This window comes from Anopheles merus, chromosome 3L (genome assembly GCF_017562075.2).
Source record: "Anopheles merus strain MAF chromosome 3L, AmerM5.1, whole genome shotgun sequence".
In the NCBI taxonomy this organism is placed as follows: Eukaryota; Metazoa; Arthropoda; class Insecta; order Diptera; family Culicidae; genus Anopheles; species Anopheles merus.
Window position 1 is genome coordinate 19,062,273 of NC_054085.1, and position 13,840 is coordinate 19,076,112.

Genomic DNA, 13,840 nt, shown 5'->3' on the forward strand with positions numbered 1-13,840 from the left:
TTCCAAAGCAAATGCATGAAAATGGCGTTAAAATATTGAAATTCATTATTCTATAGAGTTTCACTTCACCGGAGAGAATCATAAATCTTTAAATATGTGTGAATCTTTGAAGAGTTGTATGAATTCTTGCAGATGAATCGCTTTAAGGATAGATATGTGTATCTCAGATCAATGTATCAGAGTTAATCTTGAAAGTTCTGAGTTTTGAATTCATGAGTGATAATCGACCTTTCTAATCCATGCATCTTAAGATTAAAAGATATTCATGTCTACTTGGTGGCAGATATTCATGAAGGTTTAGAGACACATGAATGTTTGAAGATTCGTAAGAATCCTTGAAGATTATTCAATGAATTTAAAACTAGAAATGAGTAATTCTGATACAGATTATTGTTTCCGAATGAATCTTCAATGTGAATCAATGAAACTGGATCTTTAGAGATGCATGCCTTTTAGAGACTCCGGACGTTTTAGAGACGGTTTCCAATGACCGATCGATGACGATCGAAAGTTCATTCTGTGCTATGATTCACCGATGAACAGGTCTTTGGTTCATTTTTAGCCAAACGATGTCCACTGGGAGACCGTTGAAATTGAGTATTGTTCATTTAAGAGTCATTACAGTTCATTTTAGTTCATTTTTTATTCATTTCATGAAAATTTTGTTTCCTGGGTCGTGTTATACATATAACTGAAGTTCATTTGTTTCATCAAGTTCATCGCAAACTATCGATCATCAATAATCAAATGATTATTTTGAGACTCATAGAGAGATTCATGAATCTTCGTATAAATTCATGAAGATACATGCATCTTTGATGAATCATAAACCTATGGAGATTTGATTCGGGACTCAAATCACGGCAAAACAGAAGATTCGAATCGGAACTCTAATACCGCATCACTAAAGACTCAAATGAACGAATCTACGAATTAATGAAGCACAACACCAGTTCAGACATCATTGTGCGATTGTCTTGTCTCTGCGTTCTTTCCTTTCGTATCTGTGAAGTCTGCGCCCTGTGAAACGGCAAAACAGCCAGTTTTATCGTGTTAATGTATGGATGGAAAGATTAGATTAAGACCCAACGGATCTATTTCCAATAATGGGGCAGTTTCGCAGAACCGCTTTCGATAAAATGAATATTGTGAAACAAAAGCTCGAAGGTGTAACATCAAAATTAAATTCCGTTCCTCTTTTTTGTTTGCTCTTTCAATCTGTAGATCCTTGGTGAACCAGTATTGGACGCGTGCAAGTGGTGATAGGCCCCCCCCCAAACATTAAACTGGCCTGCTGGGGTTGTTGACCGTAACAGGCAAAACAGCGAAAGAGAGCAAAGGAACCACATCAATGCATAGTGAGGATGATCTAATTGCTCGAGCACACAACCACCATCAGCAGCAGCAAACGACACAGCAGATCACGACCATCACGAAGGTCGTGCGGGAGGTGAAGCAGTTGGGACCGGATGCTGGACAACCGTTCGACTATGTAGCAATGCCTCTAGACATGGGAACCGACGGTCAACCGATCGACTACGTGTCGATGCCGATGGGTATGTACACGACCCGGACGCAGTACTTGAACTTCAACCACATGGACCAGCCGGAGCAGATGGTGGGTGGGGCCGGCGGTGGTCCACCCGTCCAGCAGTCGGCGCACCTGCCGCCGGGCGCCAAGGTGATGGCCGGCGGGGGACCGGGAATGCCCGGTGCGATGGGAGGCGGCGGTGGCGGCGGCGGCCAAGGACACTACCAGGACTACGAGCATTACGCGCAGTACACGGACGCCGGGTACGATCTCGGGCAGGCGGCACACCATCCCGGCCACGCGCAGTCCTATCTCGGCGAGTATCAGATGAACGACCGCTCCAACACGCCGCACACGTCGAGCGAGAACAGCGAATCGTCCATCCCGATGCCGATGGGGGTGGCGCAGATGGGCGGCGGCAACCCGTCGGCCGCCGCGCTGATGGCGGGCCCGGGCGGCTACCTGCAGGGGCAGTACGACGAGATGGGCGAGTACGTGATTGCGCCCGGGCAGGGTGGCCCGGTCGATCGGCTCTACCCGGACAACCCGTCCGCCATGGTGTACGGGTACGTGTCGACCCCGCCGTACGGCACGATCAGCTCGCACATGGACCCGAACGGGGGCGTAGAGCCGACGTACGCCACCAAGCAGCAGCTGGCGTACGAAGCGGCCACCGCCCAACAGCGAGCCGGAGGAGGCGTTGGCGGCGGCGTAGTAGGAAACGTAGCGCCCGACGGGTCGTGCTACTACGACGGCGAGGACGATCTGCACCAGCAGCTGTCGAACCTGCAGATACATAATCACGTGTTTTTACAGCACATCATCACGTCGCCGGGCGGCAACAATCGGCCGGGCGTGAGCGGGGCCGGCGGGCCCTCGAATGGGGCCGGCGGCGGGGGCGGCGGCATGCCGGACGGGAGCGGCGGCGGGATGGATCTGGACGAGCAGCGGCAGATGAAGTGGCGCGACCCGAACCTGACCGAGGTGATTGGCTTCCTGAGCCACCCGAACAACGCGATCAAGGCGAACGCGGCCGCCTACCTGCAGCACCTGTGCTACATGGACGACCCGAACAAGCAGCGGACGCGCACGCTCGGCGGCATCCCGCCGCTGGTGAAGCTGCTCGGGCACGAGAACACCGACGTGTTTCGGAATGCGTGCGGCGCCCTGCGCAACCTGTCGTACGGGCGGCAGAACGACGAGAACAAACGTGCAATTAACGCGGCGGGCGGCATCCAGGCGCTGATCCACCTGCTGCGCCGGACGGCCGAGTCCGACATCAAGGAGCTGGTGACGGGCATCATCTGGAACATGTCGTCCTGCGAGGACCTGAAGCGGTTCATCATCGACGACGCGGTGCTGGTGATCGTGTCGTACATCATCATCCCGCACTCGGGCTGGGACCCGACCAACCCGGGCGAAACCTGCTGGAGCACGGTGTTCCGCAACGCGTCCGGCATCCTGCGCAACGTCAGCTCGGCGGGCGAGTACGCGCGGAAGAAGCTGCGCGAGTGCGAGGGGCTGGTCGATTCGCTGCTGTACGTGATCCGGATAGCGATCGAGAAGTCGAACATCGGCAACAAGATCGTGGAGAACTGCGTGTGCATACTGCGCAACCTGTCGTACCGCTGTCAGGAGGTGGAGGACCCGAACTACGACAAGAACCCGATCCCGCACCACGGCTCGGACGGGGGCATGAGTGGTGGCAGCGGTTCGCACGGCGGTGGCTCGATCGTGGTGAGTGCGGCCGCTGCGTCGTCCAAGGGCGAAAATCTGGGCTGCTTCGGGGCGAGCAAAAAGAAGAAGGAACAGCAGGCAGCGGCAGCGGCCGCGCAGCAGCAGGCGGCCGCCGACAAGGACCACTCCAGCGCGAACGGCGACCCGTCGAGGATGGCGTACAAAAACACTGCTCACTATAAAGGTATGGTCTGCTTGGAAAGCGTAATTACGACCAGTGCTGCAAAATGTCAGTGTCACGTACTCAATTGTGATAATCAGAGGTGATACTCAAAACGATTGGGGTGTTCCATGCATGCTTCGTGACATTTTTGCGACCAACGCTTGGTCAGTCACTATGTCATGACTTTTTTTTACTCTGATCAGTTCTGCAAAATGTCACTGACATAGTCATGACAGGTTCCGGCTGAAACAAAATAATGTCAGCGACACGAGTGACTACTGTGATGGCCAGAGGTGAGACTCAAACAGTTGTTGCGACCATCACATGCTTGGTGACATTGTGTACAACCAACTCTTGGTCAGTCACTTGGTCGCGACATTTTCAGTCGGTGATCATCACGATAGTCATGGAGGATATGCGGTGCGAGCGAGTGGTTCTAAGAGACGAAATGAGCATCGTTTCTCCCGAAAGATGAGACCCGAAAGATCATCTAAACAGATAGAACGAGAAAGTATGCTCATTTTGTTGCTAGAGCCCACGCGCCAAGTATGTTCCAATAATGTCGTGACTATCACCGACAGAAAATGTCGTGACCAAGTGAGTGACCAAGAGTTGGGTGCTAAACAAAAGTCATCAAAATGTCCACCAACTGTTTGAGTCTCACCTCTGATCATCTCAGTTGTCTATGTGAGCAGATTTGAGGTTCGTGTCAGTCATGAATGTTGCTGACTGAAACAGTGGCATTTGGCAGCACTGTTCACAGCCAGAAAAATCATGATTATGGTTGTGACGGCATTGAGCTCAGCTAGTTAGTCAGAGTAGCGCGGTTGGCTCAAGCACTCGCATGTCGCGTTCGGCATGTCATGACGCACTTTCATTGAGTATCAGCAATGAGCATCAAGCTGTCACGGATATGTTCATTGTTTTCGGTGATGATTATCACGTGATTCTCATGACAATTTGCAATTTACGACGCGTTGATGGTGTAACACGCTTTTTTTTTGTTTTGCAGGAGCGGAACAGCTGTGGCAACCGGACGTTGTACATTCTTATCTTGCCTTACTGCAGAGCTGTTCGAACCCGGAGACGCTCGAGGCGGCGGCCGGTGCGCTGCAGAATCTGGCCGCCTGCTACTGGCAGCCGAGCATAGAGATCCGGGCGACCGTGCGCAAGGAGAAGGGTTTGCCGATCCTGGTCGAGCTGCTGCGCATGGAGGTGGACCGGGTGGTGTGCGCGGTAGCGACGGCCCTGCGCAATCTAGCTATCGACCAAAGAAACAAGGAGCTGATCGGGAAGTACGCGATGCGCGACCTGGTGCAGAAGCTACCGTCGGGCAATCCGCAGTGCGACCAGGGCACCTCGGACGACACGATAGCGGCGGTGCTGGCCACGCTGAACGAGGTGATCAAGAAGAATGCCGAGTTCGCGCGGTCGCTGCTGGATGCGGGCGGCGTCGAGCGGCTGATGAACATGTCGCGGCAAAAGTCCAAGTACACGCCGCGCGTGCTCAAGTTCGCCAGCCAGCTGCTGTTTACCATGTGGCAGCATCAGGATTTGCGCGACGTGTACAAGAAGCACGGCTGGAAGGAGCAGGACTTTGTGACGAAGACGATCGCGTCGCGCAACCTGAACAGCAGCAATGGCGGGGCGGGCGGCAGCTACAGCGACAACTCGCCCAACTCGCCGAACAACACGCTCAACCGTCCGATGGCGTCGCAGAGCGGCACGCGGTACGAGGACCGCACGATGAAGCGGCAGCAGGCGTCCTCGTCGGCGAACAACGGTGGCCAGGCCATGTCGTTACCACCGGGCGACGGTACCATCAAGATGGGTAGGTGGTTTCCGGGGGTTTCCCGACAACAGTGAAGACAAATTCAAGCTGATACTGATGCCTTTTTTTATGTACTCTTCACGCTTTGCAGGAAGATGAACAAACATGCCAGCTGCCAGCGAATACCGATAGCTCTCCACTGGTGAGGAGATCGCAATTTTAGAGAAAACCGGGCAAAACTCTGTCTGTTTGAATGGAGGATATATTAATGCTTAGACCGACGATCCCCCCCGCCACAACATACACACGGGTGACGACGGCTGGTACATGATGCCACCGGATGGAGTTCGTAGCTGCTGTTGCTCTGCTGAGGCAGCAACCTCTGAAACGATCTTTTTACGCATAGAAAGCTACCACATATAATGACAGCACAGCGCCACAAGCCCCATCTTTGGTGCAGCAAACAGGAGAGAGAGGAAACACAATGTGCAGCAGTGGTGGACACGACGACGCCCCGTTGCAAGCCTGGCGCATAGGATATGATTTTCGATTATTGCACTAGCTTCCAAACACACTCTCTCTCTCTCTTTCTATCTCACTCTCTTCAACTCTCTATCTCTCTCTCTCTCGACGTACACTTATACTGACAACATCCTAAGCTACCTACAGACATACAACACACGACGCTCCAATATTTCTTCATTATTACCCACAAAGTATAGGCTGACAGCCACGCGTCACACCACCTAGTAGTAGTAGCAGTAGTAGCAGCAGTAGTAGTAATAATAATAGTAGGGTAGCTAGAGAGTCAGCTGACTAAGGTCGATATAATAGTGTGTACAGCAAAAGCGGATCATCCAATCGGTAGTGCTCCTCTTCCTCAATTGGTTTCTCGATGAAAACATTCGTTTTTGCGCGTAGTGGAGGCATGGAATTGTCCGGGAGAAAAATAGTAACTTACTAAGGAGGAGGTCTGTGTGCGCCCGGATGCTTGTTGTTACAATACTAAGGATCACGCTCTGTCGCCTTGTCACTATTTGTACGGTGCTCGTTAGGTTTGCCCTTGCAATTCTTTTCAATTTAAATTGAATTTAAATGGTTGCATTTGTACTGTTACTACAAACGCTACTACTTCCCCCCACCCTTCCAATAGCGCACACACACAGCTAAGCGTTTACTTGTCGAACTTCAATCAATTCGAATTCGGCTATTCGGTTGATGGCTAATAGGAATGCAAATGTGCAGAATATAAAGCTCTATATTCGATGGACTATTTAAACAAATCACAACACTGGTTTCCTTAGCCGAGCATCATCTCCGCCATCATCGACGCTCTTTTCTATGCACTGATGTTATTTAAAAGATCTTCGTTTTGGTGATTCCATGGCTAGAGCGTCACTCTCTTTTGCTGCGTAGGTGAAGGGCAATGTTAGTAAACTCATCTTTCCAGTCTCTCCGTTGTTTTTGGTGTAAGACAGCATGTTCGGGAAACGATTTTGGCACTGGCATTGCTAGTGTTTTCCTTCCGATGTGCGATCGGTTCAATCAAGCCCACAGTGTCATTCACTCAGACTAATCTAAACTATCTATCAGTCTCTATCATACTCTACGTTCCCTTTCATCGATTGTCTTTGGCTCCCGTGTCTGTGTGTTGCCACGGCCATAGCCGAATCAGACGGGCAAAGGCAACGGTGAAGAAAAGGGGATAAAAACAAGTCTTCTATTGGACACCACAATCTAGCCTGCGACTATTAAACGTACTCACAACTAAACCCCACAGACATCATAGTGCTGGTAATCTCATCATAACTTTACACCATAATTACCCCCGCGCCCGCAAAACATCTAATGAGAGAAAAGTGAATAAGAGATACGCCACAAAAAGGGAAGAGAATGGGAATTAGGACGGTACAAGAAACAAACTGAAATTGAGTGCGTGTGTCTGTGCATGTGTCTGCTGAACTGAACAGAAAGAGGGAATCATTACTCAACCACCTCCTCCAACCAACCTACGTTTAAAGCAAAACATTCCTCAGCAACATCAACAAAAAAAGGCGCAAAAACGTACAACCTTGTATAATCTCGTTTTCTTACCCGGGATCTCTGCATTATTAGTAAGGCACGCTCTCACTGTATGTAAGGATGGCATCGTAGTCGATGGCTGCAAGGAAAAGGACCTTTGGAGAATGACAGACACACACACATACACACACATACATAAGAAATTAATCAAGCATCGAATCGCACGAATCGCATCCACCTCTACCCGGCACCTATACTGGAACATACGAAATAATCATTCACGCCATTTAAACATTGCGTACCATCTCTTAGCGCGACCAACCAAAAGGATCAATGTAAACTATCACACACACACGCGCGCGCGCGCACGCACACAGAGACACGCATAATAACGAAGGCTGCTGGCGCATGCAAGAATATAAGGGGATTGAATTTTTTCCACTTTGTGCGCGATCGCGGTGAAGCAGAGAGAATTGGGTGTGCGGGCGGATTATGTGGCGAAAAAGCAGACACGCATTCCAAAATGAACGCCGCAACAACATACTATTGTGTAGGACATATTTGCATATTTGCACACCACCAAATCACAGAAAAATCAGCTGAGCTAGAGATAGAGAGAGAGAGAGAGAGAGAGAGAGAGAGAGAGAGAGAGAGAGAGAGAGAGAGAGAGAGAGAGAGAGCAAGAGAAGAAATTTAGACCATTCCTTTTGTACTCTGGTGTAGTGTGTGTGTGTGTGTGTGTGCATGTGTGTACAGTCTCCTAACCCATCTCCCATCCCCCATCCTATTGGAATGGAAAGGAACTGGAAGGAAGTTTACTGTTCGCGGTGTAGATCCTGTTGGATTACACTCCACGCAGGGCAAACACAAGCAAAACAAAACAACATATGTATGGCACTCCGATATATATATACAAGGCACGAAACGTAGAGCATCTACTACAAATCTCCATTTTACTTCCTCGCTCGAAAGTAGTACGAAAATTGAAAACAAACAAAAAAGAAAAAAACGAACAAGAAACAAGGGGCAGCATGAGGGTGGAAGGACGAAGACATAGAAACAATACTATACCTAGCTCAAATATAATATAAATATAGGCATACATAATAGCGACAGGCAAAAGTAATGGAATATTTGGAACATGTACTAAATACTATCATGTAAAACACGGGGACGCGGACGGGGACGGATAAGCAAACAAAAATAGGATAAATCTAGTAGCTCACTATACAAAAAATTCATCCCACGGGGAAAGACAGTCGGGCAACAGTCAGAGGGGTGGCGTTTATACAGCAAATAACACTGTTACAAAGCGTTACACGCGTAATGATAATGATTGATTCACAGACACACTCACACAACAAACAATTGTGCAGCTTTCGGTTGGTGCTTTTCGTTTGGTGATTGGTTTATTGGAATTTTTAATTTAAACCATTTAAATCATGCCTCGTGCGCTCTCATTAAAAATGCTCTCACCGAACATGGCACAAGGGGAGAGCAAACACATTGTGAGGAGGGAGAGTGGTAGCGATGAGGGGGGGGGAGAGAGGAGTGTAGTAGGAAGATTAGATCAAGTAAGCAAAAAACAAAAACAAAAACAAAAAGAACAGGAAAGACATGAATGCAAATGGAAATGAAATTTCTTCGAACGATTTCTCTTCGCTCCTTCAATTCAAAACGAATCTGAATGTAGAATATATAATGATAAAAAAAAACACACATAATTAACACACACACACACACAAAAGAAGAAACTCCTCATAAAAAAACGAATTGTCGAAAGGATGGGCGAATGAAAAATGAAGCAAAAAACTCCAATACATAAACTGGGTAGCAGGAAACGGAAGGAATCTAAGCTCGTCTCGTGCGCATATTTGAAACCACAATACCCACAATGCTGTGAAAAACTAATATTGACTAGAACAGGCGCATAACGCTACTGCTGAGGATTAAATACAACTGCACGCACCCAACATACAGACATACAGAGTGGCCGGAGGAAAAGGAAAAGCGGCGAAAAGAAAGGTCCGTCGGTGGGGTAGAACAAATGTTAGATTAGGAGTAATTATTATACAAATACCCAGACAGCGCAGCAAACCGGACTCAGCGGTTACGACGAAACTCTTGCGCTCAAAACCCACGTGTGTTTGTGTGTGGTACACGTGGTGCGCCCCTGCACGGTCGTAGTAAGCAGGGAAGCAGCACATCCCTACCCTCCTCCCCGCTGGAAGTATGACTTTTGGAGTGCAAGACAGGCTAGGGGAGCGAGGGAGGGGGGAGGGGGGCGGAATAACATACTTTAAAGATTACACGATTTTACGGTCAATTTTATCATATAAAAAAATATACACAAGAGAACAAAAATACACAAAAAGCAGCTACAAAACTACACACCCGCCACTAACTCTAGCGCGCCGCGCCCTTGTTGGTCTTTGGGAGGAGAGGAGGGAAGTTCGCTTCCACCAGCCGCGTTCGTGCGTGCGTGGCCGTTCTGCACGGGTGTGAATAATCGAACGTGTGTGGTGGTGGTGGTGGTGGTGGTGGAACCATTGATATGCCATACAGGAGGAAGCGGAACCGGAAATGAAACCATACGTGTGCGGTGGCGGGGCATATATCTAGAAGAGTATCCGCCGGATGTGTACGATCTGACATTTACTAGGGAGCTTCAGTTTTCATTTACCGTGTTTCGCAATATTCACAAAATCACAACACTCCCCCACCACGTTTTCTTCTTTACGTTTCAAATCATATCTCGAAACATCGTGCACACACACACACACACAAATCGTGCGGTGGAAAAGTTTCACTGGTTGATGCGCAAGAAGCGGCGCACCCTGCGTGTATGCGCAACGGGGGCGCAAGGGTAAGCGCGCATGAAGCGCGCACGCGGGTATGGCGTATAGTAAGAGTAGGCGCAGACGAGAGAAACACGCGGGATGCAAGGGATAGGGTTAAACACTAAACCGCTCGAGAGCAGTGAAAAGTGGCTAAAAGTATTGAGAGCAGAAGTAGCAGGAACTGTTAAAAGACAGCCCCGTATGAGGCGTGCATCATGTGTGTGTGTGTGTGGAAAAGATTGTGCAGGGCGTATACAAAACTTACCGCCCTACTAATTAGCAAACTGATCTGGAATGTAAAATGCACCTCGGCCACAGACAACACACAGGGGTGGGAGGTTCAGGGTAGGGGGTGCGGATGGAAATAGCATTGAACGGAACCGAACGCAACCCACGGTGGTGTAGTAGCTGAATTATTGCAATTCCATCTAAATACTTAATGATTATCTCAATCGTTCAACGGTGATGTGTGTTGTGTGGTGCGAAGAAGGGAAGGAGCAGGTTTGGTTTGGTACTACTGATTTGAACACTATTTTACACCAGTTTTTTTCCGTTTAGTAAGCTAGAGAGCTTAGCAGAGTAACGAATGATGATGCATACATACGTGTACCGGTAATTGTGAAATTGTTTATTTTATTTTATTGCGCTGTATTTTCTGGTTTAGATAATATATATATAATATACACACACAATTATACATATAATTTAATGCGATATTTCGTTGAGTTTAAAGGTGGATTCGGGTGGAAATTAGCTGGAAGGATATTAAAAAAAAAAAACGAGGGGGAAAGAAAAAGCACGGAGTATCCATCATTCAGCCCAAAACCCGTGAGCCTATGGTTGGCAACGGACGACAGCGGAGGTTGATGTGTGTTTGGCGGGAAGATATTCGAATTAAGAAGAGGGAAAAGAAGGGGTACAACCATACATTATGTCCGTTTTTGCGCTAGGCTGAAAAGAGAGAGAACGAGCGAGAGAGAGAGAAGAAGTAAAACACACCTCCTGCTGCAGTAAAATTGCAAGTAAAAGCAACAGCAACAGCAACAACAACAAACAAGGTATATTTTAAACCATGAGTAAGCATTAAAAGGAAAATGAGTTTTTTTTTGAAAATGCAATAAAAATAAATTATTGATATTCAAATAAAATGTACAGGCGTAATGTCGTGTTGCGTTTTTGTGAAGGAAAGAAACGATTGAAAGGTGCAATAATGCCAAACGGTCCGATAAGTGTTCAAATTGAAGTCGATATGTTGATTGGCTCATAAAACTGTACAAACTTTTTTGTACTCCTAAAATGATTATCAAAAGCTGTGCACTAGCTGTATTTTTATGGCGCTAAACTAAACTCGATGAAACAAAGAAAAAAATCGATGAAGCAAAACCAATATGGCGCCGTTGGTTAACAATGACAGTACCTGTCCAATTGGCAAAACTTTGGCAACCATTGACAGCAGATGGTTTAGAAAATAGAAAAAGAAAAACCGCACTCAAAACACTGCCACAGGCGGATATGTATTACTCTAGAGAGAAGTATACATTTGACCGGTAAAAGAGATATAAAATGCTGCAACGATGAAAATATGGTAAGCATCCACTGCTAAAAATCCTGTTGGAATCTTGTTGCTCGTACATTAAAGCACATTAATTACCCGTTTGCAGCATGGCGTCGGACTTCTTTTACCCGAACATGGGTGGAGTGGAGGAGCACATCTTCAACCTGTCGCAGTGTTTGCTGGCCCGCGGCCACAACGTAATCGTCATCACGCACTCGTACGGCGACCGGAAGGGCGTCCGGTACATGACGAACGGGCTGAAGGTGTACTACGTTCCGATCAAGGTGTTCTACAATCAGGTCGTGCTGCCCACCATGATCTGCAACATTCCACTGCTGCGGTACATACTGCTCCGGGAGCAGATTGATATCGTGCACGGCCACTCGGCGTTCAGTACGCTGGCGCACGAAACCATGAACGTGGCCCAGCTGCTCGGCTTGAGGGTAAGCGTATGGCGTGTTCCGAAGCAGATGTTTCGTTGCACATCCAGCACTAAAACAGGTCCTTTTCTTTCTGTTTGCAGTCAGTGTTTACGGATCACAGTTTGTTCGGGTTTGCCGACCTGTCGGCGGTGGTTACGAACAAGTTTTTGGAAATTTCGCTCGCCAACTGTAACCACTGCGTATGCGTGTCTCACACGGGTAGGTCGACCTTGGGAAGAGTCCCTATTGTCGTGTGATTATTTGATAATTTTCCTTTTCAATTTCAGGTAAAGAAAACACAGTTCTCCGGGCGAAGGTGCACCAGGACAAGGTGTCGGTGATACCGAACGCGGTCGATACGGCATACTTTACACCGAATCCCTGCCGGCGACCGAACGACGATGAAACAAGTACGCATAGCTTGAGATGAAGCTTGCTTATCGACCTTTAATAATCCTTTTTGCTCCACCGCAGTCAATATCGTGGTCGTCTCGCGGCTGGTGTACCGGAAAGGAGTCGACCTGCTGGCGGGCATACTGCCAAAGCTGAAACACCTGCCGCACGTGCACTTCATCATCGGTGGCGACGGGCCGAAGCGGGCCCTGCTGGAGGAAATACGCGAACGCAACAACATGCAGGACCGGGTGGTAATGCTCGGTGCGCTGGAGCACGCGAAGGTGCGCGACGTGCTGGTGCAGGGCCACATTTTCCTCAACACCTCCCTCACGGAAGCGTACTGCATGGCGATCGTGGAGGCGGCCGCCTGCGGTCTGCAGGTCGTTTCGACCAAGGTGGGCGGCATTCCCGAGGTCCTTCCGGCCAGCCTTATTATCCTCACCGAACCGACCGTCGATTCGGTGTACCGGGGGTTGCGCGAAGCTATAAGGCGCGAGATGGAGAAGAAGCAAATCACCAGCGCCCGGTACGCGAACGGCTCGATCGATGCGCTTGCCCCGACACCGTCCGAAACGTCGTACGCCGGGCTGTGCGCCTTCGAGCGCAACCAAATCGTCGCCAACCTGTACAACTGGAACAATGTGACCGAGCGGACGGAAAAGGTGTACCGAACGGCGCTCCGGGAAGCGCCCGCCACGCTCGAGTCGATGATGAAAAAGTAAGCGCACTGTTATCCAATGTCATATCAACTTTCTTCATCATCTCATTCCTTTTCCCCTCCTATTTGCAGCGTGCTTAAAAGTGGCGTGTGGCCCTTCGTGCTAGTCATTGCCCTGTGCCATCTTATACTGCGCTTTCTCGACTGGTTTGTGCCGCGCAAACACATCGACCTGTGCCATTCCGAGAATCCGTTCCTCAGCCCGGACTGCAAGCGCCACCAGCGACGGTCGTCGGATGATAATGCGGCCCTCATCACGGCGGTACGGCGGAAAAGGGAAAAATTTTCCTGACGGCAAGCGGCCCTTTGCTCGGTGGACGAATGAACTGCTGCCGCAAAGGGCTGCATCCAATAGCATTTTACGCGCACAACTCTCTTGTGGCACTGCGGGATGTTCTGAGTATTTGATGAGACTCCGTTTCGGTTTTGTTTCCGTCTTCAATCTTGTTTTAAGATGCTTTTTTGTGCGTGTGCTTGTATACTACTAGCCAATTCGATGAGACTATTTTTTGGTATAACATTAGATGGGAAATATACATCAAATATTGATTATAAGTAAGAGTAAAAATGTGCTGGGTGGATTTAGCGCACTGATAACCGTTACAATTTAAACAACCCGAAAATCGATGAACGCGTTTGTCGACTTGGCGCGTCGACAAAAGGTCGTTTGTTCAATATGGCGCCC

At 48.8% G+C, this 13,840-nt stretch overlaps 2 protein-coding genes across 3 annotated transcripts in view; both read left to right on the forward strand.

Moving 5' to 3' along the window:
* Nucleotides 1-9,588, forward strand: part of LOC121600676 (catenin delta-2) — a 42,137-nt gene extending 32,549 nt beyond the window's left edge. For both annotated transcript variants that reach the window (XM_041929508.1, XM_041929509.1), the window contains exons 2-4: nt 1,225-3,452; nt 4,444-5,262; nt 5,354-9,588. In XM_041929508.1, the coding sequence (XP_041785442.1) occupies nt 1,352-3,452; nt 4,444-5,262; nt 5,354-5,361 (2,928 nt within the window). In that variant the 5' untranslated portion in view covers nt 1,225-1,351 and the 3' untranslated portion in view covers nt 5,362-9,588. The remainder of the gene's footprint in view (nt 1-1,224; nt 3,453-4,443; nt 5,263-5,353) is intronic.
* A 1,921-nt stretch (nt 9,589-11,509) lies between these two features.
* LOC121599087 (phosphatidylinositol N-acetylglucosaminyltransferase subunit A) lies at nt 11,510-13,709 on the forward strand. The gene is made up of 6 exons (XM_041926598.1): nt 11,510-11,649; nt 11,726-12,062; nt 12,143-12,260; nt 12,329-12,451; nt 12,516-13,155; nt 13,228-13,709. Exons 1-6 carry the CDS (start codon nt 11,639-11,641, stop codon nt 13,445-13,447), a joined length of 1,449 nt encoding a protein of 482 aa, XP_041782532.1. The 5' UTR covers nt 11,510-11,638; the 3' UTR covers nt 13,448-13,709.
* Nucleotides 13,710-13,840: the final 131 nt, after the last annotated feature.